General features: G+C 55.9%; 10 protein-coding genes across 10 annotated transcripts; 7 read left to right on the forward strand and 3 right to left on the reverse strand.

Annotated features, from left to right (window-relative positions):
* Nucleotides 1-201: 201 nt before the first annotated feature.
* BO70DRAFT_345828 (DNA-directed RNA polymerase I core subunit RPA190) lies at nucleotides 202-5,676 on the forward strand (the record flags this gene model as incomplete). Its single annotated transcript, XM_025541512.1, has 4 exons — nucleotides 202-386; nucleotides 498-989; nucleotides 1,050-3,807; nucleotides 3,858-5,676. 4 exons carry the CDS (start codon nucleotides 202-204, stop codon nucleotides 5,448-5,450), a joined length of 5,028 nt encoding a protein of 1,675 aa, XP_025394808.1. The 3' UTR covers nucleotides 5,451-5,676.
* A 249-nt stretch (nucleotides 5,677-5,925) lies between these two features.
* BO70DRAFT_366506 (TFIIH/NER complex ATP-dependent 5'-3' DNA helicase subunit RAD3) lies at nucleotides 5,926-8,722 on the reverse strand. Its single transcript, XM_025544349.1, has 4 exons — nucleotides 8,668-8,722; nucleotides 8,146-8,602; nucleotides 7,490-7,930; nucleotides 5,926-7,421 (listed from the first exon to the last, which is right to left on the reverse strand). Exons 2-4 carry the CDS (start codon nucleotides 8,545-8,547, stop codon nucleotides 6,135-6,137), a joined length of 2,130 nt encoding a protein of 709 aa, XP_025394809.1. The 5' UTR covers nucleotides 8,548-8,602; nucleotides 8,668-8,722; the 3' UTR covers nucleotides 5,926-6,134.
* A 331-nt stretch (nucleotides 8,723-9,053) lies between these two features.
* On the forward strand, nucleotides 9,054-14,415 carry BO70DRAFT_345831 (ubiquitin-protein ligase RKR1). Its single transcript, XM_025541513.1, has 8 exons — nucleotides 9,054-9,405; nucleotides 9,461-9,854; nucleotides 9,910-11,638; nucleotides 11,685-12,523; nucleotides 12,569-12,982; nucleotides 13,036-13,409; nucleotides 13,456-13,755; nucleotides 13,803-14,415. Exons 1-8 carry the CDS (start codon nucleotides 9,106-9,108, stop codon nucleotides 14,322-14,324), a joined length of 4,872 nt encoding a protein of 1,623 aa, XP_025394810.1. The 5' UTR covers nucleotides 9,054-9,105; the 3' UTR covers nucleotides 14,325-14,415.
* Nucleotides 14,416-14,634: 219 nt separating this feature from the next.
* On the forward strand, nucleotides 14,635-15,693 carry ppm1 (protein C-terminal leucine carboxyl O-methyltransferase ppm1; the record flags this gene model as incomplete). The annotated part of the gene is made up of 2 exons (XM_025545568.1): nucleotides 14,635-14,902; nucleotides 14,973-15,693. The coding sequence occupies 2 exons, from the start codon at nucleotides 14,638-14,640 to the stop codon at nucleotides 15,521-15,523; spliced, it is 816 nt and encodes a 271-aa protein (XP_025394811.1). The 3' UTR covers nucleotides 15,524-15,693.
* A 1,340-nt stretch (nucleotides 15,694-17,033) lies between these two features.
* Nucleotides 17,034-19,137, forward strand: BO70DRAFT_383101 (SUN domain-containing protein; the record flags this gene model as incomplete). Its single annotated transcript, XM_025545569.1, has 4 exons — nucleotides 17,034-17,581; nucleotides 17,635-17,867; nucleotides 17,926-18,681; nucleotides 19,122-19,137. Exons 1-4 carry the CDS (start codon nucleotides 17,264-17,266, stop codon nucleotides 19,135-19,137), a joined length of 1,323 nt encoding a protein of 440 aa, XP_025394812.1. The 5' UTR covers nucleotides 17,034-17,263.
* A 457-nt stretch (nucleotides 19,138-19,594) lies between these two features.
* BO70DRAFT_433127 (blue light-inducible protein Bli-3) lies at nucleotides 19,595-20,748 on the forward strand (the record flags this gene model as incomplete). The annotated part of the gene is made up of 3 exons (XM_025548386.1): nucleotides 19,595-19,777; nucleotides 19,981-20,271; nucleotides 20,482-20,748. The coding sequence occupies 3 exons, from the start codon at nucleotides 19,595-19,597 to the stop codon at nucleotides 20,521-20,523; spliced, it is 516 nt and encodes a 171-aa protein (XP_025394813.1). The 3' UTR covers nucleotides 20,524-20,748.
* A 30-nt stretch (nucleotides 20,749-20,778) lies between these two features.
* On the reverse strand, nucleotides 20,779-21,812 carry BO70DRAFT_301644 (transcriptional regulator SPT3; the record flags this gene model as incomplete). Its single annotated transcript, XM_025539715.1, has 2 exons — nucleotides 20,779-21,642; nucleotides 21,687-21,812. The coding sequence occupies 2 exons, from the start codon at nucleotides 21,810-21,812 to the stop codon at nucleotides 20,779-20,781; spliced, it is 990 nt and encodes a 329-aa protein (XP_025394814.1).
* A 738-nt stretch (nucleotides 21,813-22,550) lies between these two features.
* dph5 (diphthine synthase) lies at nucleotides 22,551-23,892 on the forward strand (the record flags this gene model as incomplete). The annotated part of the gene is made up of 3 exons (XM_025541514.1): nucleotides 22,551-22,685; nucleotides 22,766-22,890; nucleotides 22,966-23,892. 3 exons carry the CDS (start codon nucleotides 22,551-22,553, stop codon nucleotides 23,561-23,563), a joined length of 858 nt encoding a protein of 285 aa, XP_025394815.1. The 3' UTR covers nucleotides 23,564-23,892.
* BO70DRAFT_419206 (uncharacterized protein) lies at nucleotides 23,693-24,756 on the reverse strand. Its single transcript, XM_025547469.1, has one exon. The coding sequence runs from the start codon at nucleotides 24,430-24,432 to the stop codon at nucleotides 23,839-23,841; it is 594 nt and encodes a 197-aa protein (XP_025394816.1). The 5' UTR covers nucleotides 24,433-24,756; the 3' UTR covers nucleotides 23,693-23,838.
* Nucleotides 24,757-24,939: 183 nt separating this feature from the next.
* Nucleotides 24,940-26,172, forward strand: BO70DRAFT_390641 (AP-2 complex subunit sigma). Its single transcript, XM_025546170.1, has 5 exons — nucleotides 24,940-25,007; nucleotides 25,079-25,118; nucleotides 25,179-25,208; nucleotides 25,405-25,635; nucleotides 25,783-26,172. Exons 1-5 carry the CDS (start codon nucleotides 24,973-24,975, stop codon nucleotides 25,882-25,884), a joined length of 438 nt encoding a protein of 145 aa, XP_025394817.1. The 5' UTR covers nucleotides 24,940-24,972; the 3' UTR covers nucleotides 25,885-26,172.
* The last annotated feature ends 1,737 nt before the right edge of the window (nucleotides 26,173-27,909 follow it).

The raw sequence follows: 27,909 nt of genomic DNA on the forward strand, positions 1-27,909 counted from the left end.
AACTAATAGTAATAATGTCAAGGCCGACGCAACGCGGGAAGAAGCAGAAGCCGTGGGTCCGGGCGGTGGCGGCGGGCAGAAAAAAAGTTGGGTGAAACTTTTCGCTCTTCGCAACGATTGCCGCCTTTTCTGCTTCTCAGGCCTGCTGCCCCAAAGCTTCTCCAGCGTCACTTCGTCGCTCCAGCGGCTGCCAGGGCAATCATGACCACCTTCACACGGCCCGTGGCCTCCTCCATCGCGGGCATTGACTTCGGTGTCTACAACGATGTCGACATCAAGGCCATCTCCGTCAAGCGAATCCATAACCTTCCGACCTTGGATTCCTTCAACAACCCGGTTCCTGGCGGTCTCTATGACCCCGCTATGGGTGCATGGGGTGACCATGTGTAAGGCCTTCTTTTCTAATTACTGTCTATTTTTTTTCTTTCTATTGTTTTTTTCGATATTCCAAATTGGCATGCCGTCGTCGTATGCGGAATTGAACTGACAGCTTCTAGTTGCACAACTTGCCGTCAGACTTCATGGTCCTGCACGGGTCACCCGGGCCACATCGAATTGCCCTTCCATGTGTACAATGTCACGCATTTTGATCAGCTGTATCGTCTCCTCAAGGGCCAGTGTGCCTACTGCCATCGTTTCCAGTTGAGCCGAGCCAGCGTCAACGCCTACGCCTGCAAACTGCGACTGCTGCAATATGGGTTGGTGGATGAGGTCGCCGTGATCGACACGATGTGGCATAAGCACGGCGACAAGAAGAAGACTAAGAGCGGCGACGGGTCCGACAGCGAGGAGGAGGACGACGATGACGACGTGATGGAGAAGAGAAACACATACGTCAAGAAATGTATCCGCCAAGCGCAGGCCGATGGACGGTTGAGAGGTCTCATGTCCGGGGCGAAGAACCCCCTGGCTGCCGAACAGAGACGCGCTCTGGTCAGAGAGTTCTTCAAGGACATTGGCGCTCCCAGCAAATGCGCCAGCTGCAGCGGGTACGTGGTGTCTTCGGACTCTTTGGTTTCTTCAAGCTCTGCTTACTGATTCGGTCGCAGAATCTCGCCCGGGTTCCGGAAAGATCGGTCCTCGAAAATCTTCCGCAAGGCTCTGCCCGACAAGTCTCGCTATGCCATGATCCAAGCCGGTTTCCAAATACCGAACTCCCTAGTCCTTCTCCAGGAAGCCAAGCAGCTCAGTTCCAAGGGCAAGAAGGGTCTTGCGAATGGCGCGTCTGACGAAACACATGGAGCTGAGGAAGAGGTTGCGCGTGGCGCCGCTGTTCTGGCCGCAGCTGAGAAGAAGCAAGGTCCTGGTGAGAGCTCGCAGTACATGCCCTCGCCCGAGGTTCACGCGGCCATCTGCTTGCTTTTCGAGAAAGAGGAGGAGGTCTTGAACCTGGTCTACAACTCCCGCCCACTGCCGAAGAAGGAGTCCCAGGTCAGCCCGGACATGTTCTTCATCAAGAACATCCTGGTGCCCCCCAACAAATACCGTCCTGCCGCACAGCAGGGACCCGGTCAAATCCTGGAGGCTGGGCAGAACATCCCCCTGACGAATATCTTGAAGAACTGCGATGTCATCAACCAGATCAGCAAGGAGAGGCAGAGCGGGGGCGCCGAATCTGCCCTGCGGGTGCGGGATTACCGCGACCTCCTTGCCTCGATCGTCACGCTCCAGGATGCGGTCAACATGCTGATTGACCGTGAGCGTGGTAATATGTCTGGACCGGCCGCCGCCGCCGCCCCGATGGGTATCAAGCAATATCTGGAAAAGAAGGAGGGTCTGTTCCGGAAGAACATGATGGGAAAGCGTGTCAACTTTGCTGCTCGAAGTGTCATTTCGCCTGACCCGAACATCGAAACCAACGAAATCGGTGTGCCCATGGTCTTTGCCAAGAAGTTGACATATCCCGAACCTGTCACGAACCACAACTTCTGGGAGATGAAGCAGGCCGTCATCAATGGCCCGGACAAGTACCCCGGTGCTTCCGCGATTGAGAACGAGTTTGGTCAGGTCACCAACCTCCGCTTCAAGTCTCTCGATGAGCGGACCGCGCTGGCCAACCAGCTCCTGGCGCCTTCCAACGCGCGCACGAAGGGATCTCGCAACAAGAAGGTCTACCGCCATCTCACCACTGGAGATGTTGTCTTGATGAACCGTCAGCCTACACTCCACAAGCCGTCTATCATGGGTCACAAGGCTCGCGTTCTCCCGAACGAGAGAACCATTCGCATGCACTACGCCAACTGTAACACCTACAACGCCGATTTCGATGGTGACGAGATGAACATGCATTTCCCGCAGAACGAGCTTGCTCGCTCGGAGGCCATGATGCTTGCAGACGCCGACCACCAGTATCTTGTCGCGACTTCCGGTAAGCCTCTGAGAGGTTTGATTCAGGATCATATCTCGATGGGAACGTGGTTCACCTGCCGAGACAGCTTCTTCGACGAGGAGGATTACCACGAGCTTCTGTACAGCTGCCTGAGACCGGAGAACTCCCACACGATCACCGATCGGATCCAGCTCGTGGGCCCGACCGTGCTTCGGCCCAAGCGTCTCTGGACCGGTAAGCAGATCATCACGACGATCCTCAAGAACATCATGCCGCCCGATAGCGCTGGTCTCAACCTGAAGAGCAAGTCGTCGACTCCTGGCGACCGCTGGGGGGAGGGCAATGAAGAAGGAACCGTCCTCTTCAAGGACGGAGAGCTGCTCATCGGTATCCTGGACAAGAAGCAGGTTGGTCCCACCGCCGGTGGTCTGGTTGATGCCATTCACGAAGTCTACGGGCACACCATCGCCGGAAGGTTGATCAGTATCCTTGGTCGTCTGTGGACGCGGTTCCTGAACATGCGTGCTTTCACTTGTGGTATCGACGATCTTCGATTGACTGCGGATGGTGATCGCCTGCGCAAGGAAAAGATCAGCCAAGCCTCCGCCATTGGTCGCGAGGTCGCGCTGAAGTATGTCACCCTCGACCAGACTACTGTGCCTGACGAGGAGGCTGAGCTGCGACGCCGCATGGAGGAGGTTCTCCGCGACGACGAGAAGCAGGGTGGCTTGGATAGTGTTTCTAACGCCCGCACGGCGAAGCTGTCCACCGAGATCACGAAAGCCTGCCTTCCCGGCGGTCTGGTCAAGCCGTTCCCCTTCAACCAGATGCAGTCTATGACGATATCAGGAGCCAAGGGTTCCAGCGTCAACGCCAACCTGATTTCTTGTAACTTGGGTCAGCAGGTCTTGGAAGGTCGTCGTGTTCCTGTCATGGTCAGTGGAAAGACCCTGCCGTCTTTCAGAGCCTTCGACACAAACCCGATGGCTGGTGGTTACGTCTGTGGTCGTTTCTTGACTGGTATCAAGCCTCAAGAGTACTACTTCCACGCCATGGCTGGTCGTGAAGGTCTGATTGATACTGCCGTCAAGACCTCCAGATCCGGTTACTTGCAACGTTGTTTGATTAAGGGTATGGAGGGCTTGAGGGCGGAGTACGACACTTCGGTCCGTGAAGCCTCCGACGGTTCCATCGTGCAGTTCTTGTACGGTGAGGATGGTCTCGATATTACAAAGCAGGTCCACCTCAATGACTTCGACTTCTTGGCCTCGAACCACGTGTCCATCATGTCGCAGGTCAATCTGGCCAACGAATTCCACAGCCTGGAGAAGGAAGAGGTCACGAGTTGGCACAAGGATGCCATGAGGATGGTGCGGAAGACAGGCAAGGTCGACGCCATGGACCCTGTTCTCTCTCGCTACCACCCCGGAGGCAACCTGGGCAGTATCTCGGAACAGTTCTCGCAAGCACTTAAGAAGGTAAGGAACCGACACCCAAGTTGTAAGCTAGTGTAGCTAACACTTTCTAGTACGAGGACACCAACCCGGATAAGCTCCTCAAGGACAAGAAGAAGGACATCAAGGGTGTCGTCAGCAAGAAGGTCTTCAACACTCTCATGAACATGAAGTACATGAAGTCCATCGTCGACCCTGGTGAGGCTGTCGGTATTGTCGCCGGTCAATCCATCGGTGAACCGTCCACTCAGATGACCTTGAACACCTTCCATTTGGCTGGTCACTCCACCAAGAACGTGACGCTGGGTATTCCCCGCCTGCGTGAAATCGTCATGACTGCCAGTGCCCACATCATGACCCCCACGATGACGCTGATTCTGAACGAAGAGCTCCCCAAGGAACACTCCGAAAAGTTCGCCAAGGGCATCAGCAAGCTCACCGTCGCCGAAGTTGTCGACAAGGTCCAAGTCAAGGAAAGAGTCTCCACTGGAAACATGAAGGCTAAGATCTACGACATCGAAGTCACTTTCTTCCCGTCCGAGGAGTACACCGCGGAATACGCCATCACTACGAAGGACGTGCAAGTGACTCTGCAGCACAAGTTCATCCCCAAGCTCGTGAAGCTCACCAAGGCCGAGCTCAAGAAGCGTCATGACGAGAAGTCCATGAAGAAGTTCTCCGCTGCCCAGCCCGAGATCGGTGTCTCCATCGGCACCATCCAGGATGGACCTCGCGGCGGTGACGACGGCGACGAGCCCGCGGACGACGACGTGGAGGACGACGAGGACGACGCCAAGCGTGCCCGGGGCCTCCAGAACCGGTCCAACCAGGTCTCCTACGAGGCTGCCGAGGACGAGGAAATGGAACTGGTGCGCCAGCAGGACGACGAGGATTCCGACGACGACGAGGACGAGACCAACGCCGGCCCCAAACGCGATGCCGAGATGGACGACGCCTCCGACTCCGACTCCGACTCCGACAGCGAGACCAAAGACACCAAGCTCCGCGAAGAGGACATCAAGAACCAGCACCACGAAGTCACGAAGTTCAAGTTCGACCCCCGCAAGGGCGGCTCCTGCACCATCCAGCTGCAGTACGACATCTCGACCCCCAAGCTCCTCCTCCTGCCTCTGGTCGAAGAGGCCGCCCGCGCTGCCGTCATCCAGTCGATCCCCGGCCTCGGCAACTGCGCCTTCGTCGAAGCCGACCTGGTCAAGGGCGACCCTGCCCACGTCATCACAGAGGGTGTCAACCTGCTCGCCATGCGCGACTACCAGGACATCATCAAGCCCCACAGCCTCTACACGAACTCCATCCACGACATGCTGAACCTGTACGGCGTCGAAGCCGCCCGCGCCTCCATCGTCCGCGAAATGGACGAGGTCTTCAAGGGCCACAGTATCTCCGTCGACAACCGCCATCTGAACTTGATCGGCGACGTCATGACCCAGTCCGGCGGCTTCCGTCCCTTCAACCGCAACGGTCTCGTCAAGGATGGCTCATCCCCGCTGGCCAAGATGAGTTTCGAGACCACCGTCGGCTACCTCAAGGAGGCCGTCATCGAGCGCGACTGGGATAACCTCAAGAGTCCCAGTTCCCGCATCGTCGTCGGCCGCACCGGCACCGTCGGTACCGGTGCCTTCGACGTCCTTGCCCCCGTGGCGTAAAAATCTTTCTAGGTAATTGGCGTGCTATGCTATGCTGTGCTGTGCTACTGCTACTGCATTACATATTTTTATATCTTGGTTCCTCGTCCGTTCTTATGTAAATGTGTGCATTGTTTTTTTTTTTAAGTTTCATTGTATTTCTATTTTGTTTTCTTTTCCCTATGTGCTGTCCTTGTCTTGTCTGACGTGTCCAACGATCTCGATCTCTGCAGTTGTTCTTTTTCAGCGGGAATAAAGAAAAAGTTTCCTCCTTGACGCGGATAGCATTTCTTCCGAAAGTTCTGTTTCGTTCGAGTTGATTGTTTATTTGAATAAATAGTCCGAGCAGAATTCAATAGAAGAACACTCACTGACCTGACTGGGTACTGCAAGTAAAACCGCTCTCTCCCTCCTGTTCATTTATTCTCTTCTGAATGAATAGTGAATGGACAGTGGATGGATGGATGGATAGATAGATAGATAGATAAAAAAGACTGTGGGTTATGTTGTATCGTAGGTAGGAATTATATTGTACATTTTTTGACCAAATTGAAACACCAGACCAACCAACCGTGGTATCATGCATGTTATGCAAGGACTGTCAAAAAGGAAACAGAAACGAAACCAAGCTAGCTGATTTGCTTGGGAGCTTATGGGCGATGCATTTCAAAGAAAGAAAGAAGGAAAGAATGAGAGAGAGAGAAATCACTGAGCATCCAACATCATCAAATCTTCATCAATGTCATCATCAAATTCATCCGGCACAGCGCCATTCCTCGCCCCACTGGCATGGAGATTTACATCCGCATTTGCCATCATCTCCCGCTGCACCCTCTCCTGCTCCTGGATCTGCTTGGCGCGATGTCTCTCCAGATCAGCCAGACTCCAAGTGGAGATACCCTCCTGATCCCTCGCCTTGAAGGGCTGCGCCATCGTACGCAAGAAATTCTTCGCCGTGGCAACCGCCATATCCGTACTGAGATTCGTCTCACTCTCCAGCATGGCCTGACTGATCCACTTGGGGAGCTGGGTGCGTTTTTTCTGGAATCGCCGGTCGGCGAGGACCATGACGCCGTAGTCGTCTTTTCCGCGGAGGACGCGGCCGAGGCACTGGGCGGCGTGGCGCATGGCGTCGAAGGAGAGGAAGTCGTTTTCGCGGATGCGGTAGTTCTCGCGCAGGAACTCGAGACGGGCTTTGAGGATGCGCGACTCGGTGTATTGGAAGGGCACGCCGATGTTTATGACGGCGCGGCCGTAGTGGTGGTCGAAGTCGATGCCTTCGGAGACTTTGCCACGCGCGACGCAGAGGAGGATCGCGCCGCGGCCGTTGCAGCAGGCCGTGCGGTAGGTTTCGAGAGCGAGCGAGGATTCTTGCGCGTCCGGCGTTTCGACTAGGATTAGTTTGTAGTTCCAGATCGAGTCCAGGATGCCCATGCCTTGCCACATGCTGATAATGGATTCCATGTAGAGGTAGGAGGGGAAGAAGACGACGATGCCGTCGGGGGTGACTCGTGCGAATTCGAGGACCAGATTGCCGTAGTTTCGGACGACGCCGGGGTCGTTGCGGATTTGGAAGGAGGAGGAGATCTGGGCCTGGTCGGATCCGCGGGTGACGATCATGGGCAGGAAGGATCGGCGCGCGAGGGTCATGCTGTAGGATTCTTGGATGACTGTGTCGAAGCCGAGCATCTTCGGGTACATTTCGAGAGGGGACATGGTTCCCGACGTGATGATCACGGAGCTGAAGCGGTCGAATACCGGCTTGATGGCGATGGCGGCATCGAGGCAGGTGAAATGTAGGACTGGGTTGGGTACGGTGGCAGCTTCTGATTCGAATGGTTCCAGGATCAGAAGGAAACCTTTGTCGTAGGTTGCGACTAGAGTCGCGAACGTGGCGACTTCCTGGAGCGGTTGGTAGTCCTCGATGTTGATCAGTTCCAGGGTGCGCACTAGCGAGGTTAGTCGTTCGGCGCAGAATCGTAGGGGCTTCCGCTCGATGAAGGTGAGGTCTTTGACGTGCGTCAAGAACGAGGGGGCGTTTCGGATATGGTGTGCATGACTTTCATTCGGGTTTTCAGGTATTCGATGAATCGTTTAAGGAAGGTGATGAAGTGCTCGGCTCGTCGGATGTTTCCTGGCACGGCTTCCTTGAGTAGGTCATCCGGAAGGACGGGGTTTGAGATGAACTGGTCCTCTTCTCGAGCTTGCTCGGCCTCTCGCAGGCCTTCGACCAGCTTTGAGTATTCGTTCTGAAGCTTCTCCGCATCCGAACTCTTCATGTCGTTAATCTTCCGCTCCAGGTTGTTGGCCCCCCTCGTGGCTTTCCGCAGCGAATCTTCCGTCAAGTCGATACTCAGGGCCTCGATGCAGACGTTGTCGATGTTGTGCGCCTCGTCGAAGACCACTATGCAGTCCTTGGACAGTTCTCGGGATACTCGTTCGGCGATCTTCGGGTCGAGGAGGTAGTGGTAGGAGTAGATGATAACATTGCAGAAGGGCATCTATGAGGCGTGAGTATGCAAGGTAAAGGAGTCTCCAGGTGGGAGGCCTACCATGCGCCGGGCAGAAAAGTAGGGGCATTGCTTGTGCTCCTCTCCGTATTTGAGCAGCCCATCTAGGGTGAAGACGCCGGGGGGAACGAGGTTGTGCGGTTCGAGAAGATCCAGGTTCTATCAGAGTTATGAGACGGTCCACCATCATCCTGGAAGTTCCATACCTCGTGGTATACGCATAGATCGACATCCTCGCCCCTCTCCTTCTTCTCCTTGACGAAGCCGGCAGTTAAACTCCGGCAGCGCGCATCGACCACCGCACCACTCTTCTCCCGCTTGACGGACGGATGCAGACACAGGTTCTTTCGACTCGTCAGACCCAGCGCGCGGAAATCCTCCGTGTGCCCCAGCTGCTCTTCCCGGAACTTCATCAGCGCCTTCAGCTCGGCCAGGGCCTTTTCGATCTCGGACATGGTTCGCGAGCAGTAGATGAGCTTTCGGTGTTCAGGATAATGCTGCTGGTAGGCGACGATCAGCGAGAGCAGCGAGACGGTCTTCCCGGTGCCCGAAGGCATCTCCAGGACACAGTGACCCCCGGCGTCGAGGGTCTTTTTGAGGTCGCACATGTAGGCATATTGTTCGGGATAGATGCGAGGGTACGGGAAAAGGACGGGGAGGTCGCTAGGAGGCGAGAGTTAGCGCGGGGCCGTTTGGGGGAGGGAGGTCAGGATAGCGAGAATACCTACTCGATGAAGAATTTCATGGTGGAGGCGAGGGAGCGCGGTGCTCGCGGGGGGAGAGGGAGAGCAGCTGTTCAGCTGTTGCAGCTGGTGAGGCCTGGACGGGCTTCTAGAAGACTTGATCGAATCGGGAAGCGATGACGGGTGGTCACGTGCCGTGCCTGCCCGATAGGGACGCCGATAATGTAAGCCCGCCGCTTTTACTCGGTCCATCATTCATTCATTCATTTGACTGTTGAATGTCTTCAATTATAGCTGCTTCTACGCCTTGGGACGCTTCCTGTTGATACCCTCTCCTTTCCCTCTCCCTGCTTGGGCTTGCCCCTCTCCCTCTCCCTCCCCCTCCCCCTCCCCCCTCCTCCTCCCTCCCTCCTCCTCTTCCTCTCCCACACCGGATCTCCGCCCATTTCGTCATTTCGGACATCCCGCCAACCCCGCCTTACTATGAGCAAAAAGTTCAAGTCCCAGGCCTCCAGCAGCCGCGCCGCCGCCGGTGCTTTCGGATCGTTTGGCGGGTTCTCGAGCGCTTTCTCCAGCCAAGGAAGAGAGCCCTCTTCTCTTACATATGTGGCCGAACCCCCGGATCTTTCCCGGATATCGGAGGCGCAATTGGCCATCGCGTTCAAGAACTTCCTGAAGAAAGATGATGTCACACGGACCAAGGCTCTCGACGATCTGAGGGATCACGTTTTGGGAGTCGAGAGCCGCGGCGGGACCCTTGATGACGGGTTCCTGGAAGCTTGGGTAGGTTTATATCCGTGCCATGCGCACGAAACAGCTGCTGACCGTGGCTCGGCAGATCAAAATCTACCCGCGCGCATCTATAGATATCTCCCGTCGCGTGCGACAAACGGCTCACGCGACTCAAGGGGCGATTGCCTCCCTCGTGGGGAAACGCATTGCCCGCTTTCTACCCAAGGTCATTGGCGCGTGGATTGCGGGACTCTACGACAACGACAGGCCGGTTCATCGGTCCGCGGTGGAGTCGTTCACCCGCGTCTTCTCGACTGAGGAGAAGAGAAGTGGCGTGTGGAAGGTCTACCAGAGTGCCATTCTGGATTTCGTCGACGATGTCATCCTTCAGCAGACGGCTCTCACTCTGAGCGACGAGAGAACGGTCAAGCCCGACGATGCGCAGGCGAAATATGCGCGCGTGGCAGGGACTGCGCTGTTGCTGTTCAACCGGGTCATTGGTAGGCATATGGTCTTTCGATCGCCCCGAGTGTTTTCTAACGTGAATGTGCGCAGGGAACTCGACTCATGACGAACTGCAGAAGGATCTGCCTACGATTGAGAACCTCCTAGGAAGTAAATCCCTGTGGGCTCTCTCCTACCACGATGACCCCTTTGTCCGCAAGTCACTCTACATCCTTGCCCGGTCTGCAGCTTCCAAGGAACCGGAGGAGCTGGATTGGAAGCTCATCAGTGCGGCCTTGATCGGCAAGTCTTTGCACAGCTCGCAACTGGGCTCTGCGACAGAATTGTCTGAGACCGTTTTGCAGGTGACATCCGCAAGGCCTCAATTATGGACAGATGACTACTCTGGGAAGTCATCTTCCTCGAAAAGACTACTTCAGTACATCCAGAAAGGGTCACAGGGAGGACTGGGCTCGTTTTGGCCAAACCTATACCAACTGCTGCAGATTATCCCGTTCCAGACCCTGGCGAATATCGACCCGCAATCGGCCCCTGAAAGTACTCTGGGATTGTCGAGTGCGGTGGCACTGACAGAGTCGTTCCAGGAGGGCCTGAACTCAAGAGATGAGCCCCGACAGAATCGCGCCATTGGCTGGAAGGCCTACATTGATACTGTGATGTGGCTTGCGAGTCGGCTTGCTGAAGGCGACCGAGAGAGCTTCTTACGCGAGAGACTTTGCCTCCTGATACTACAACATGTCACGCCCCAGCAGGACCGTATTCAATGGACGCTTCCTCTCCCATCAGCTGAAGCTCTCTGCACAGATTGCCTTGTCTCGCTGACGACGCAAGGGTTTGAGTCGTGCTTGAAACAAGTGTGGACGCAGCTATCAGACGGCTTGCTCGAAGCCGTGAAACTCTCCTCGCCAGAGCAATCGAAGGACTTCCTGTCTTCCCAGGACGCAGTCTGCGCGCAAGCTGGGCGCTTCTTTGCTTTGGAGGCCTCATTGCTCTCACGTTTGGCGGAGAGTGACCATGAAGCCAGAGCATTAGAAATCTTCAAGAATGCAAACCTGCCCTTGCTTGATAGCTGCCTGGAAGTTCTGCATTCGCGGAACGGCAAGCCGTACGGGGCCGCTGCTGTCGTCGAAGAAACGATCCGCAGGGTCCCGCAGATCGCGCAAGGCTCGCAATCACTGTTGAGCTTTGTGCAAGAAGATGCCCCGGAACTCCTATCTTCGCCATCTGCGGACCGCTTGATATCTATCATCTTGTCTTGCCGATCGTGGGACGGGTTTGGCCCTAGCTTTGAGAAGGTCATCGAGCGAGTGGCGCAATCTGACCCAGAGTCGACAAACGCACATGCTGTCCAGAAGCTCCTCTCCACCCTCGACTTCCAAGAGGTGGACGAGAAGACCGGGCTGGTTTCTCTGATCATGCGGGCTCTAAACCGTGCCTGTAACGGCAGCGACCTGCACTGGTCGATCGTTATCGCGGTGCTCCAGAACCGTACGTCTCACGGAGAATTGGCAGATTCGATATTCCTGGCCATCATAGATGCCCTGTCTGAGGAGAGCACGGTCTTCGATACGCTGCATGGACTTTCTCGGGTTTCCACTTCTGTACCAAGCGCTGTCCGAAGCTTCCAGAGCGGAAGCCAGGGCTCCAAACTGACCGGAAAGCTGCTGTTCCTCTCGGAGTCATCGGAGGAAGAGGTGGCAAGTCTTGCTGAGACTCTGTCGAAGACCGTCAAAGAGTCGGTCGTCGGTGAGACAAGTGCCAAGTCAACGGTCGAGATTTTGCGGCATAACTTCGACAACGTCAACAACGAGTCGCTTTCGTAAGTATGCCAACAGAGACCATGGACAAGTGGCTAACTATTCCAGGATCGAATCTTTGTGTGGAATTGCGGAAGAGCTGCTCCACAACATCAAGCCAGAGGATATTGGTCGAGTAGCAAAGGATATCCTGCCGTCCCGCCAGGCTTGGGAGCAATCCCTGGGGCCTTTTCTTGAACTTCCTCCTCGGTCATCGGCCGCGATCACCAGTCCGATTGGGGGTGCCGTCCACCTGGTGGATCGTGCTCTACCGGCCACATTCTCAGAGCGCTACGAACGTGTTGCGCGTGATTCAAACAACTGCTCGTCCGCGTTCAGGTTGGCTTATTACACCGTCAAGATTCTCTCTTCGTTTGATCTTGCTGGACGCCTTGGCACTGAAGAGCTTGAGACGCTATTTTGGAACGTGCCTCTGGCGGTGCAGCTCGTTGACGACGACTTGAGCATCCAGAACTGTAACGGAATCACCGGAATCACGCATCCGGAGCAGCGGGAGGAGTACATGGAAGTAGTCAACGATGGTCGAAAGGTCATCAATGGCTGGGCTCACTCGCAAGACCACAATGCAGGACAGACAGTCGCTTCCATTCTTTCAGCTTTCTGGAAAGACAGAATCGAGAAGCTGGATGGCCTTTCTCCCTCCGACTATCAAGTCGGGGTAGCCTTTGTGAGGATCATGGATTCTCTGGACACCTCAGACAAGCATCGGTCCACGGACGAGGTGACACAGCTATGTCGCGACATGAGAAAAGCCAATACAATTCACTCGGCTTGTTTGGTGGCCGTTCTGCGACACTCGATCCTGGCAAACCCTGCCGGTACACGACTGTGTAACGAGTTTGTCGCCGACTCTACTGGGCTGAAGCCCCAGCAAGAGAGTACAGATGGTAGGTCAGGCCAGATTACTCTGGAATCCCGCTAATGTAGTTTAGGCCTCCGAAAGCTGGTGCTGCTGAACCTCTTATTATCAGGGGCAGAAGAAGCTGCCGCTTCCATCCCAACGCAGCGTCTGGTGTTCCTGATCAACCATCTCATCCAATGTCTCCAGTCTAGCATGCCTCTCAGCCTCAAAACCGAAATCCTGCAGACCTTGGCAGTTATGCTGCCGAACATTGTGGAAATCTACGGCTCTCACTGGGAGAAGTGCATCGACATCATCAGTACGACATGGCAAGAAATCGGTGGCGGCGACGAAGCAGTCCCCGCGCTGCAGGCGTCGTTCAGACTTTTTGCTCGTATCAAGGCGATCGCAGCCGACGATGAGAGCAACGATGATGTAAAAGACGCATGGTCCGATGGAAAGACGAGACTGTTTAACAGTCTGGCATCGACGTTAAGGAAATTCGGTGGGTTCCTCTTCGCATACCAGGTTGTATATACGGTTATACTGACTGGATAGACTCGTCAACTACTTTCCACCAACCGCGAGACGTCGCTGTCGACCTCCTATGCCGCCTTCTGAACGCCATACCCATTGAGAACTTGGAAGACGTGGGCAAGTTCTTCCCGCTGCTGACGGCACAGAGCCCAGCTGTGCAGCGGGCGGCCTACACTGTTCTCCACCGGTACATCCCGAGCGTGCAGGAGCAGGTGTCTTTCGATGTGGCACTGTCCAAGTCGACAATCGGGCTGCCCGACGAGCTCATGTCTCTGCTGCTTGAAGCGCCAACGATGGATTCCGTCAACGCCGCCTATGGCGACGACCGGATGTGGGCCGAACTGCGGTCGTATCTGCTGAGCTGGAAGATCGTCTTCGACCACTTCGTGAACGCGGTATGTTCGGTGTTTTCTCAAATCGACCCTCGCTAATAAGCCATAGTCTCTCACCGTGCAAGAGAACTACGTCACCAGCATCAAGGAGAACGAGAGCCTCAGCCCGCTCCTCGAATTCACCTTCGACTTCCTCCAGCGATCCGGCGGAAAAATGGTCGATGCATCCCGGTTCGACATCCGCTCCTTCGAGCCCGACCAATCCGACACCCCGGAGAAAGAAATCCAATGGCTCCTCATCCACATCTACTTCCTGTGCCTGAAGCACCTCGCCAACATGACCAAGGCATGGTGGCTGGACACGAAGAAGCGCATCAAGGGACCGGTGGAAGCCTGGACCGAGAAACACGTAAGCCAGCCCGCAACACACCATCACACCAAACTAACAACCTCCAGATCTCCCCCTTGGTGATCGAAGAATCCCTCCGCGGCGTGACGGAGTGGATGTCCACGCAGGACCCGAACGAAGAGCGCGCCCTGAACGTGAAGATCTCCGCCAAAACCGCCGAAATCATCGCGAGCATCCCCGTCGACGAAGAATCACCGCCGGTCGCGCTCTCCCTCTCCCTGCCCCCAGCCTACCCGCTGCGGCCCGCCCTGGTCGTCGGCCGCAGCCGCGTCCTCGTCGACGAGAAGAAATGGCGCAGCTGGCTCCTCACGATCCAGGGCGTGATCATGTTCGCCAACGGCAACCTGGTCGACGGGCTGCTGGCGTTCCGGAAGAACGTGCAGGGCGCGCTGAAGGGCCAGAGCGAGTGCGCGATCTGCTACTCGGTTATCTCGACGGACATGCAGACGCCGAATAAGCGGTGCGCGACCTGCAAGAATACGTTCCACTCCGTGTGTCTGTTCCGCTGGTTTAAGAGCAGTAACCAGAGTACGTGCCCGTTGTGTCGGAACAATTTTGTGTATGTATGAGGGGACTGGGTGTGTAGTTGGATGGATATAGACATGCATTATTTCAAGCTATTTGCCTGGTTTTATTGGATGTAGTGGTTGTAGGGCTTTTAGGGCAAGACATTTATGAGTGGACCAAACTAACCACGAAAAAAAACCTTCCCTCCTCAATCCTGCCCTATCCATCATGTACTGCCAATGTCCTGCCACTCCAGCGGATATAACCGGAGAAGTCCGTATAACTAGTGTGGGGCCTCGGCGCGGGGCCCAAACTCCCCCACCCATCCAATCCAGCCAGAAGCTGCCGAGCTTCACCTTTTATCACTCCCCCGCCATGTCCGCCTCCCACATCCCCAACCTCAACACCCTCCGTCGCGGCGCGGGTCGCGGCCGGTTCCGTGGTCGCGGAGGACCAGGAGCAGCAGGCGAAAATGCCAGCGGAGCAGGCCCGGCGCAGGACCGCGTGGTCCAGGGCACCGACAATGACGCCAGCGTGTCGCGACTGAGCGCCGTCAGTCTGGGATATCTCGAGGACCCGTTTGCGCAGGCATTGACCGGTCCGGGGATGGAGACGAGACGGATGCCTATTATCAATAGAGGTATACTTTCCCCTTCAATCCATGTCTCCCTCTATTACCGTCATCCCTAACCAACCCACCAACCTCCTAGGAACCTACGTCCGCACCACCGCCATCGACCACCTCGTCCACCACTTCCTCTCCTCCCCATCCGCTACACAGAAAAAACAAATCATCTCCCTGGGCGCCGGCTCCGACACGCGAGTCTTCCGACTACTCTCCTCCCGCCCCCGGCCGGACATCATCTACCACGAGCTGGACTTCGCCGTCAACACGACCTCCAAGATAAAATTCATCCGCGCGTCGCCTCTGCTTCAACGGAGTCTGGGGCCTGATGTCACGATCTCTCCTGCTGGGGATGCTCTGCACTCGCCGGAGTACCATCTGCATCCGGTTGATTTGCGCACGTTGGCAGCTGCAGCTGCAGCTTCGACGCCAAATACAAACAAAGATATCCTCCCCTTCGTCGACACCACCCTCCCCACCCTCCTCATCTCCGAATGCTGTCTTATATACCTCACTCCCACCGAAGCAAGCGGTGTGATCCGGTACTTTACTGAGGTTCTTTTTCCTGCTGCCGCCACCACCACCACCACCACTACCCCCCCAGACCGGCCAACAGTACGACCCCCCTCGGCCTAATAATCTACGAACCCGTCCGCCCGAACGACCCCTTCGGCCGCACCATGGTGTCCAACCTCGCGACGCGCGGGATCCAGCTACAGACGCTGCAGCAGTACGCGACGCTGGAGGCGCAGCGGGGAAGGCTCCGGGCGCACGGGCTCGCGGACGGGCAGGGGCGGCGGACGTGGACTTTATTTGGGAGCGGTGGGTGGGGGAGAGGGAGAAGGAGAGGGTGGCGCAGGTGGAGATGTTGGATGAGATGGAGGAGTGGAGGTTGTTGGCGAGGCATTATTGTGTTGTTTGGGGGTGGAGGGAAGAGATGGATCTGGAGAGGGGGATGGGGGTGTTTGGGGGTGGAGGGGGTGGAAGGGCAGGTGGAGTAGGATAGATAATACTTACAAGGTACGGAGTAGGGCTCTGTCTGTGCCATCTGTCTGAGGGTCTGCGTGTCTGTGCCCATGGCATGTTTCCTACATACCCACCCAAGTAGGCAGGAGGATGGGGGAGCCATGTGAAAGACATACAAGTGGGTGGTGTTTGTGGTGTGATGAACGTGGGCACCTGCAGAGATCATTGTCAATTATTGGCCGCCATGGTGCGTCTACCTACACGGCCCAGGTATATACCAGTACGTATATACTAGTTAACTATACTGAACAAATCAAACCAACAAACCAAGCGCACAGTAGCTATCTATCTATCTATCTATCTCGTAGAACAAACAACCAAAAGTATCCATCCATACAGACAGATAACAGACCAACTAGCAAAGACTATTTGCCCACCCGCCGAGCGACTAGTTTCTCTCTGCCACCCAGGCACGGCACCGTCATTGGTCCCCCTTTTCGTGGTTTGCCTGTCGCGCAATGACTCGCCTGCGCACCGCGGGCTGATCTGCTCGGGCCTGGACTGGTGATCTTTCTCGCATGAGGAAGTCAGGTTTGGCCACGCGAGTACTATTCCCACCTGGGTCGTGTGGTGCGGTGCCTAAGTACTCCGTAGGTGTAGGATGGTCGGAGATAAGCTGGTAATCTGTCGATGAATATTGGATATTGGATATTGAATCTTAATGATGACAGTACGGAGTGCTCCGTAACTCTATACTCGATGCTCAACTTGAGTGAGCTGTATACTTAATACCCCGTACCCCGTACCAGTATTTACTACCACCAGATAACTACATACTAGACAGAGGAGTCAATCAGGGTTCGGGGTTCGTCCCCTGTCCCCTGTCCCCTTTTGACCGGGCACCCCGGGCACCGACCAATCCGCAACAGGCTGTGGATCCCCCACCCACGAACTGCCGGGGACGTAGCCCTTGCGCAGCCGCTGATTGGCAGACCCCTGAGACCGCACGGCCGGCGATGGAGACGGCAGCCCCGATTGGGAAAGACGGGTGGGCAGGATTGGCTTCAGGCCATCCCAAAGCGGCAATGCGCGGGGGACTCGTTCTTGAGGCTAGCAGAGCCGACTGCAGCTCCCTTTTCTCTTTTCTGGGGCTGTCTCGCTCGTTGAGAGTCGAGCTGGTGTTTCGTCTCTCTTTTTCTCTCTTTTTCTCTCTCTCTCTCTCTCCTCTCCTCCTCTCCTCCTTCACCCCAGTCATTCGTTACCTGTCATACTGACCATAGTCCTTCTTTCTCGCCTTCGGGCAATAACATCAGCTGTTATCAGCTATCGGTCATATTCGATCTGATCTGTCTGTCTATATATCCTATTCCATACTTCCTATCTGTATATACCCACCAGACCGACGCCATCATGAAGTCCAGTAGCGCTGCGGCGGCCTTGCTCGTCATCGCGACCGTCGAGGCAGCCAAGCATGCCCACGGCCACGGTCACGACCACAGCCACCGCTCCGTGGCGGACGCCCCCGCGGCCAAACGGGGCAGCAGCTGCCAGTTTCCCTCCGGGGCTGGCCTGGTGGCCGTCACGCCCAACGAGCTGAACGGCGGCTGGGCCATGAGCCCGGACCAGGAGTGCCAGCCGGGCGGATACTGCCCGTATGCGTGCCCGGCGGGGCAGGTGTCGATGCAGTGGGATCCCGAGGCCACCTCGTACACCTATCCGTTGTCGATGGTGAGTAGGCATCGTGCTGGAGTCTGAGGGACGGGCTGACCGGTCTGATCTAGAATGGAGGCCTGTACTGCGATGAGAACGGCGACATGCAGAAGCCCTTCCCGGACAGGCCGTACTGCGAGGATGGCACCGGCGTGGTCAGCGCGAAGAACAAGTGCTCCGAGCAGGTCTCGTTCTGCCAGACCGTGCTGCCCGGGAACGAGGCCATGCTGATCCCGACTCTGGTCGACGAGCTGGTCACCCTGGCTGTGCCTGGCACGAGCTACTGGTGTGAGACGGCGGCACAGTAAGTTTTGCCCTGTGTTGGGGGATGGATGGATGGATGGTACTGACGGATCGGCCAGCTTCTATATCAACCCGCCTGGTTACAGCACGGAGACCGCCTGTGTTTGGGGCACCCTGGAGAACCCGTTCGGCAACTGGTCGCCGTACGTCGCCGGCGCCAATACCGATAGCACCGGCAACACGTTCGTCAAGATCGGTTGGAACCCGATCTACCTGGAGCTGACGACGCCGTTCCGCGATGTTATTCCCGACTTTGGTATCGAGATCGAGTGCGAGGGCAGCGGCTGCAACGGGCTGCCGTGCAGTATTGACCCGGCTGTGAATGGGGTGAATGAGATGACGGGCTCCAGCACGGACGGGGCGGGCGGTGCGGCTTTTTGTGTGGTGACGGTGCCCAAGGGAGGGAAGGCCAACATTGTGGTCTTCGACAAGGGGGGGAGCAGCGGCGGCAGCAGCAGCAGCAGCAGTGTCGGCAGCGTCGTCAGCAGTATCTCGACCAGCGTTCCCACCACGAGCAGCGTTGCTCCCAGCTCGACCAGCAGCAGCAGCATCAGCACCAGTACTAGCACTACCAGCACCAGCATTAGCACCACCAGCACTACCCCGACCCCGACCAGCACCAGTACGACTGCCAGTTCCAGCTCCAGCTCCAGCTCCAGCTCCAGCATCTCCATCAGCACCAGCTCCGTCATCGTCCGACCAACCCCAAGCTGGACACCATCCAGCTGGAAGCCCATGTCGACGAGCGCCGCGCTGAACCGCACGTCGGCCAGCTATGTGTACAAGGGCCATGCGCTGGTGGAGACCGGCGCGTCGTATGTGCACGCGGCAGCCAGCGCGAGCTCCAGCTCCAGCTCCAGCTCGAGTGAAGCGTCGGGGTCGTCGGCGACGCCGTCAGTCGTGACGGAGGGAGGGGCCGCCAGCACAGCGGTGTCCCGACTGAGTCTGATCCTGGCGGTGGTGGGGGCGATGGTGATGGTATAGAGAGAGCCTATCTTGTGGTTCTTCTGTCTGATTGTATTCTTCTGGTTTCTTCTTCTGGTTCTTCTTCTGGTTTCTTCTTCTGGACATTGGGTATACCCTTTCATGATTGACGTTCTTGTATATGGTTGTTGATGAGTAGTATATTAATGTATATTGGTAATTAAGTCGCGAATTGAATATAGTGATAAGTTATGGTTGACATGAAGTATTCAATAGCTGACGAGAAATCTTTTATTAAATAAATAAGTAGTATTAATTTGACAGCTAACAGTCAACAAATGAATTGAATTAAATAAATTGAATGAATTGAATGAATTGAATGGAATAAAGCATGGACAAACAAGCGGAGTACCCAATCCAGCAGCCAGACACCAACCCCCAATACCATCTATCTATCTACCCACCCACCCACCTACCTAAAGGGGTCAGTCTAGAACCCCATCTGGAACAATGACCATGACCATGACCATCATCATTATGATTCTGGTTCTACTTAGTTTAATTATCACCCCATCCATCGCCCATCCAAGAATCCCAGTCCTGACGTCACGTCTACGCCAGGCTTGGCGGGCCGTCATCAACCAGCCCTCCAACCCTCCAACCCTAGTAAGGGACCTTACATATAAACCAGCACAGGTCATACATTGATCAAATGCATTTCATACACTCGATTCTAACCCTTCCAACCCAACAACAACAACAACAACAACATAAAAAAAAATAATATAATATAAGATATATAAAATGTCCACAACACAAGGCAAACCCCTCGACCCCTACGGGGCCAAAACGCACGAATCGGTCCCGGTGGACGAGAAAATCGCCGACCTGACGAGCTTCATCTCGCGCACGAAATACGGCATGCTGACCACCAAGGCGTCGGACGGGGAGCTGCTCGCTAGTCGCTGTATGGCGTTGGCGGGGATTGTATGTTTCTTTTCTTTTCTTTTCTTTCTTTCCCTCTTCTGTCTCCCTCTCCCTCTCCCTCCCTCTCTCTCTCTCTCTTATATAAATCCAATCACATCCCAACCATCTACCCCCCCCCTTCCCCATCTATAGTAACCCCACACTATCAATCCCAATCTCAACCCACCTAACCACATAATTAATGAAAAAAAAAAAAAAAACAGGACTCATCCATCGATCCCATCCTACACACAAACCTCCACACGCCCAAGACCCTCGACCTGCGCACCTCCCCCACACTCACAAACATCACGTTCCTGGATGCGGCGACCGGCGCGTGGGCGTCCCTCTCCGGCACCGCGCACATCCTGACCGATCAGGCCTCCATCGATAAGTACTACACGCCGGCGCTGGGGGCGTGGCTGGGCGATCTGGGCGACGGGGTGCATGATGGGGGGCCGGGCGATCCGCGGATCGGGGTGATTCGGATTGAGGTGGTGGAGGCGGTGCATGCGGTGGCCAGGGGGGTGGGGGGTACTTGGGGTGGTGGGCAGGGCGGTGGAGACGGTGAGGAGCGTTGCTGTTGCTGGGGGGGAGGTGCCGGGGGTGATGGGGGTGAGGGAGGTGAGGAGGGGGGAGGTGGAGAGTTGTGAGTTTTTCTCTTTTCTTTCTTTCTTTCTTTCTTTCTTTCTGGGGGATGAGTGAGCGAGTGCTGACTTGTATAGGGCGGAGGGCGCATCAAGGACAGAGTCAGGGTGTTTGAGTGAGAAATTGAGAAATGTGGATTGAGAGTGAGGGGGTGTATATCGAATCGAGCTGGTGAGTCAGGTGGGTATGCTGAGGTGAATAGTAGAAAGAGAGAGTCAAAGTCAAGACATGTATTCTTATATAGTACATTACTAGGCAGATGATCTGATATGTTCCAGTCCCGCCTGTATCATCGTGGGTATCTCAAATCAAATGACGCCAACCCCAGACCAATGCGCCGTATTATCATTAAATCTAGAGTGTGTCAATATATATCAACACAACAGATAGAACACATCAAAACTCACCAGTCGTAAAGGCATCCGCGCAGGCAGCCGCCCATTGTGCAGCAGCATCGCGATGTTCTTGTTCGGCGTCGCCTGCAGCTTGCGATACGCCTCCCGAATATGCCGCGGCTCGACCGGCGTGCGGCCCTCCTCGGGCGGGTCGAACAGCCCCGTCTCGCGCTTGCGCTTCTTCATGCTCTCGCCGTTCTCGCCGCCGCGCCGGTTCTTCTCGCGGTCCTCGCGCTCCTTGACCTTGAGCGCCTCCTCCGTCAGGGTCTGCACGATCTCGAACGTCAGGAATCCCAGGATGTCGACGATGTCGTCGTTCGGCTTCGACTCCGTCACGATGCCGAACCCCGCCCACTCGCGGAATCGCTTGCTCTTGCGGTACGTGAACGACGCCTGCCGACACTCCGACCAGAACACGTACTCCTCCTTGGTCATGTGCTTGGTGCGCTCGTCCGCCGCCGCCAGGCGCTGCAGCGTCGCGTAGTTCTGCTCCTCCTCCTCCTCGTCTTCCTCGTCGTCGCGCTCGGGCACCTGCACCGAGTAAAAGCTGTTCACGTCCCACGCCAGCCCGACGCGCGCGCGCTTGTTCTTGGGCTTGGACGCCACGTCCTGCGGCCCCGCCGCGACGCCGCCGGCCATGGGATCGTCCGCGGCGGCAAAGTCGGCTGCATCCGCGCCGCCCTTGTCGTCGGAGTCTTTGACGTTCTTGCGCACGTCCTTCCACGACAGGAAGGTCTTGAGTCGGGACACCTTGGCCTTGTCGTGGCGGATCAGAAAGATCAGGTCGTCGGTGGAGATGGAGCGCACGCCGCGCCGGGTCGCCAGCGTGGTGCTTCGCGCGAGCTGCGGATATTAGCATGATCCAGCCAACGAAACGGATGACTTACGATTTCGACCACTTGCTGACGGACAATCTCCTCGATCAGGGTCGTGGTATCAACGGATGGCTCGGCAGTTTCTCCAGAGACGAACATCATCTGGCGCAGACGGTGGGTTAGCCTGTCTCGGAACATTTCCTTGGTCTCCTGCTGCTGCTGCTGCTGCTGCTGCTCCTGCTCCTCCAGTGTAGAGTCTTCCTCGACAGACAGAGGGGCATCCATGCTTGACTGCTTCTGACGCGACTGCGTGTGTGCATCATGGAGAGAGCCACTTGATGTGAGGTGTATTAAACACAGGACAAAGCAAACGGGAGTGCAAACGCAGGTGGTCATTCACTGGCATCTGCGAATGACCCCACACGATGCTCCATCTCCATCCCCTCCATCCCCAGGCTCACCACCCTCACCCCTCAATAGGCCTGTCAAAGTATAACAGGGCGCTATTGAAATGCCGAGGCAGCAACCAGCAGCAGCCCAGGAGCCAAATGAGAGACTCAGAGAGCAGAGCTAAAGAGACGGCTTACCTGCTGGATCTCCTGACGATACTTGGGGGTTTTGTCGGAAGACATGATGGTAATCAAACGCAGCCACCATGCATGACCCCCACGGACAAACTGTCAGCGCAACAGGCCGGATAATGCGCAGTGACACCGCCGTAATCGGGGAGGATGTTCTTCAGACGGATATGCTGAGCAGAAGAGGGGGTAGTAGTAGTAGGAGTAGTAGAAGTAGAAGTGACACTGACGCGACAGTCATCCCGCGGATCATCGGTTGATCCGGTGCCGCCCGCCCGCATCGGATTGGAGAAGTTTGGAGAGTGGGGTTCGCCTTCAATTCCTCTTCTACACACCACACCACACCACACCCGTCACTATGCTGTACCTCGTGGGACTCGGCCTGGCCGATGAGACCGACATCACCGTCCGCGGCCTCGAGGTCGTCAAGAAGGCCGAGCGCGTCTACCTCGAAGCATACACCAGCATCCTGCTCGTCGACAAGGAGAAACTAGTGAGTGCCCATCCCCCTCCCCTCCCCTCCCCTCCCCAATTATCCGTGCGCATGGCTGACTGGAGTCCTTGGTTCAGTAGGAAGCTTTCTATGGACGGCCTGTGATCGAGGCCGACCGCGAGAAGGTCGAGAGCGCGAGCGATGAGATCCTCGCCGGCGCCGACAAGGCCGACGTCGCCTTCCTGGTCGTGGGCGATCCCTTCGGGTATGTTTTTCTTCCCGCCCTTTCTTTCCGGTCAGACGAGGGGAGAGATAGAGGCGGATTCTGAGCTTCATCCAGCGCCACCACACACACCGACCTCGTCCTCCGCGCCCGTGAACTCGGCATCGAATCCAAGGTCATCCCCAACGCCTCCATCATGTCCGGCATCGGCTGCACGGGGCTGCAGCTGTACAACTTCGGACAGACGGTCAGCATGGTCTTCTTCACCGAGACCTGGAAGCCCTCGTCGTACTACGACCGCGTCAAGGAGAACGCCGGGCTGGGCCTCCACACCCTGGTGCTGCTGGATATCAAGGTCAAGGAGCAGTCGCTGGAGAACATGGCGCGCGGCCGCCGGGTCTACGAGCCCCCGCGCTACATGACGGTCGCGCAGTGCGCCGGCCAGATGCTGGAGACGGAGGAGGAGCGACAGGAGGCCGTCTTCGGGCCGGACAGTCTGGCCGTGGGTGCGGCGCGGGTCGGCGCTGCGGACCAGAAGCTGGTCGCGGGAACCCTGAAGGAGCTGGCGGAGGTGGAGATGGGACGTCCCCTGCACAGTCTGGTGTTGCTGGGCAAGCGGGCGCACGATCTGGAGAAGGACTACATCCGGCAGTTTGCTGTCGACCCGGCCACCTTCGATGCCGCGTGGCAGAAGGGCGAGTACGGCACCATGTAAGCCGGCGGGGGAACGCCCCGAGATGAGATCAAATGAGATGGATTCATCACGCCAATGAAACTGCTAATGATCCACACGATGACACCAAACCAGCTTGATGAGTTCATCCAAAGTTGACGTTTACCGTTAACCAACCAACCAACCATCCATCCATCTATCACGCCGTCCTCCTCCCAAAAAGCCTCGTAAACCGTTCCGGAAGTCGCATCTAAACCACATTAGCCATCTCCCACCAACAAACAAACAAGCAAAGCACAATCATAAAAAAAAAACCCCTACCGTAGCAGAAGAAGGCGTCGCCGGCGGCGTCTGCGTCTGATCACTCGCATACCCCCCTCCCCATCCCCATCCTCCCCACCCTCCTCATCCTCCTCAAACCCCTCCATATCCCCCTCTTCCTCCTCATCAGGTGGAAACCACCTCTCCGGATCCCCATTATAAACAATATACCACCCGATCCTCTCCCCAGCGGCATACTTATCACGAAGCTCGACCAACGCCTCCGCCTCCTTGTCATCCAACGGCGACTCCTTAAAGATCTCCTCTGGGGTCCAGCTGGTCTCGCCGCTGGGCGCGCCGCCCGCCTCCGGGATGGAGAGCACCTTGGCGCCGACGTACGCGTACGGCTTGCTGACCGCGTCGTCGCTCGTGTCCTCGGGGTCGTACTGCTCGATGAACTGTAGTTGGGGGAGGCGGTCGATGATCCCCGCTTCGGTCTTTTGGAACGAAGACAGCAGCAGTGAGGTCGTGAGTGGCTGTTGGAGGTATTCGGCTGTCGCTTCTTCTAGGTTGTGCAGTACGATGTACACGCGGATGCCGGTGAAGCCGGCGCGTGGCCAGCGGAAGCCATAGAGCATGTAGACGGGCATTTTGGGGGAGGTCTGGGGTGGTGATGGTGTATGGGGTGTTTTCGATTGAGGGTGGGGGTGAGGGTGGTTCACATTCTTTGCGGAGAAGTGGTCAGGGGGCGAGGCGCATCGTATCTAGATGTGTGTGTGTGTGTGCGTGTGTGTGTGTGCGGTGGGTGAAGGTGGAGGCAGGCTGGAGTGAGTGAGAGTGGTACAACGGATATGCAGGTGCAGCACTAGATAGATAGATAGATAGATGACTGGTTGCCACTGCTGGATGTTGGTGGTGGTTCTTTGTTCCTCCCAACCTACGTACGTATATATGTAAATCACACTGCTCCAGATAAGACATCTAATCTCCATTGACACCAGCAACAGATGGCTAGAAACCCGACGATCTCTCGATCTGACAGCCAGGCGGTCAGCACCGGCAGTATCGAGTCTCGAGGCCGCAGCCGCCATCGACCGAATGAATGCATTCGACTCGACTGACCCCTCACTCCCCTCACTTCCCTCCCTCCCCTCCCATCCACCTGTCTGCCTCCCATTCCAACCACCGGGATGGTTCTGTCGTTCATCCTCGTCCAGAATCGCCAGTACGCTTTACCCGGTCCCTTCCCCGTCCGACGCACATACAGATCCCAATTAACGATGTCATCCGGAACAGGGGCAAAACGCGCCTGGCGAAGTGGTATGCGCCGTATAGTGTAAGTCTCCGTCATCGGCACCAATCGCCTCATTCTCGAGCAGTCGCTAATTGGTCGCAGGATGAAGAGAAGGTCAAGCTAAAAGGCGAGGTTCGTCTTGGGATTTCATTCCGTCCTCTCAGTCTCCGATGACACCCACCCCATATCCATATCCATCCCCATATCCATATCCATATCCATATCCAAAATCCAACAACCACCAAACCACACCCTCATCTACACAACGCAACACACCCCAACAAACCAACCCACTCACCACCTAACACCAACACCCCCAACACAACAGGTCCACCGCCTCGTCGCCCCCCGCGACCAGAAATACCAATCCAACTTCGTCGAGTTCAAGCGCAGCACCAAGGTCGTCTACCGGCGCTACGCGGGCCTGTTCTTCTGCGCCTGCGTCGACGCCACCGATAACGAGCTGGCCTATCTCGAGGCCATTCATTTCTTCGTCGAGGTGCTGGATCAGTTCTTTGGGAATGTCTGTGAGCTGGATTTGGTGTTTAATTTTTATAAGGTGGGTTTTCTTTGTATTCTTGTTTTTGGGGGGTATAGGGTACAGATTGGGGTTGGGTTGGGTTGACTGTGTTGGATGGGATGAGAAGTGGGAAAGGAGGGATATGTGGATGGATGGATGGATGGACGGTTTGGCTGACAATCCCAGGTATACGCCATTCTGGACGAAGTGTTCCTGGCTGGGGAGATCGAGGAGACCAGCAAGCAGGTTGTGTTGACGCGGTTGGAGCATCTGGATAAATTGGAGTGAGGGTGACATCATTGATTCAAGAGATTGGGGAGAGAACAGAAGAGACATTAATCAGGATGGTGATGGGAAGGAAGAAGAGAGGGGGCGAAGACGAGAGAGCGAACAGGAAAGGAGAGGAAAAGCGCAAGAGGGAAGAAGTATATAGGGCAGCCTCAGGCTACATTCGCATACATGGCCACGGACATGGTCATGACAGGAGTTATGGATTTCTGGGACGGTGTGCATTTCACATCCGGGCGTGTTGTCTTAATCATACATACGATCATATTCTATTCTATCACATCAACTATTGCCCTAGACCTAGTACTTGCTTCAACTCCATACCGCGAGTTCAACCCATTAACCCAAACGATACAGTATAAACAAACAGTATACCCAGTCCCAACCAACTCAGCCCATCTCTACTTAGTACATAGTATGATATATTAAAACCCAGTCTCCTCCAGAGTCCATAATTCACAACCACCAGCCCTATATCTAGTACTACTATCTATAATATAGTATACATACCCACCGTTCGCAGGGTCTTTCCAGGGTCCGTCCCTCAGGGTCCAACAGACATGCGCGGTGCATTTTTATTTATTTATTTATTTCATATTTATTTCTCTCTCATTTTTTATTTTTATTTTTTTATTTTTAAAGATATGGCCATTTAGGGGCAGCCTGGAACCAACATCTCCTCTCAACAGCCGACATCGACTGCCGCGAGAACAAGTTGACAGCGGAGCAACCCGAGACATTTGCCCATCCCTCAGCCCTCAACTGAGACCGGGCCAACTCGATCGCGACCTGGCCATGCACGATGCAAGATTTAAGCTTATTTGGAGGTCTCAGCCAGATAAGCAATATCTACTAGATAGATATCACTCTGCTCTACGGAGTACTGAGGGTTAAGACCGTTGGTGGGTGGTGGTTGGTAGATACTATAGTTACTATGTGTGTTAGATAGTTATCAGCTGGCCGGTCAGACGGTCACCCGGCCGGAGCCTTCACCATCAGTAGAGCAAATGAGGTGATTGCCTGCGGCGATTGCGAGCGTCATCACGACGATGGTGACAACGCTCTTGGCAAGACTTACTTAAGAAGCTGATGCCCTGGGCTTTCTCTTTCTTCACCTGCTTGGAGTAACTCGTCCATTCATCCATCCCATCTTGCCATATTCTCTCGACCTCGACTGCCCAGCCAGCCAGCCAGCCAGCCAGCCAGCCAGCCAGCCAGCCGTGCACACTAACGACACTCTCCTGCCGCCCTCCGATTAATTTTACGCCGTACGCATGGTCTCCCGAGCCCTAACGCCAACGCCAACGCCTACGCCCACGCCCACGGCCCCCTCCCCCTATTGTTAGCTGTTACAGGATCCAGCCCCAGCACAGACACAGACACAGACACAGACACAGACGCTCACCTGAGCGAGCGAGCGAGCGACACCACGAACCAGATTGATTGAGTCGAGTCGAGTCAGGGGGAGGTGGGGGGGGGGGGGTAAGGGAAGGAAAGGGAGGGAACACTTCTTCCTCTTCCCCCCCCCCCCCTCTCCCCTTGAACCGAACTCGATACGTCTCCCTTACAAAAGGAAACAAATACCGGCCGTATCGAGGCTGTTTCGCGTCTCCGTCCTCGTCCTCGACCGTCCCGTCCCGTCAACGGTCCGATCAACAACACAACATACGACATACGAAATACGACCTACAACCAAATTACCACACCTGGCCTGGTGTGAATATCTACTTGGTGACTGGTGAGAACGGTGAATGCCAATAATAATAATATGGCAATGCATGCAAGCACGCATGTCTTTTCCCTTCCCGACCCGCCCCGCCCCGCATACCACCCACCCGGCTCGTGCGATGTACAACGTATTTACCTATCTAGATAGATAGCAGCAGCAGCAGCAGCAGGACACGGAATAAGGGTGGAAACGGTGGATGATCCTCATCAGAGGATTGAAAATCGGTGGCCCATCGGTTATGGATCTTCCCTCTCTCCCTCCCTGTTTCATCTTTTTGTCGGTCACGGATGGACAAG

The sequence above is a fragment of the Aspergillus heteromorphus genome (assembly GCF_003184545.1).
Source record: "Aspergillus heteromorphus CBS 117.55 chromosome Unknown BO70scaffold_44, whole genome shotgun sequence".
Lineage (NCBI taxonomy): Eukaryota > Fungi > Ascomycota > Eurotiomycetes > Eurotiales > Aspergillaceae > Aspergillus > Aspergillus heteromorphus.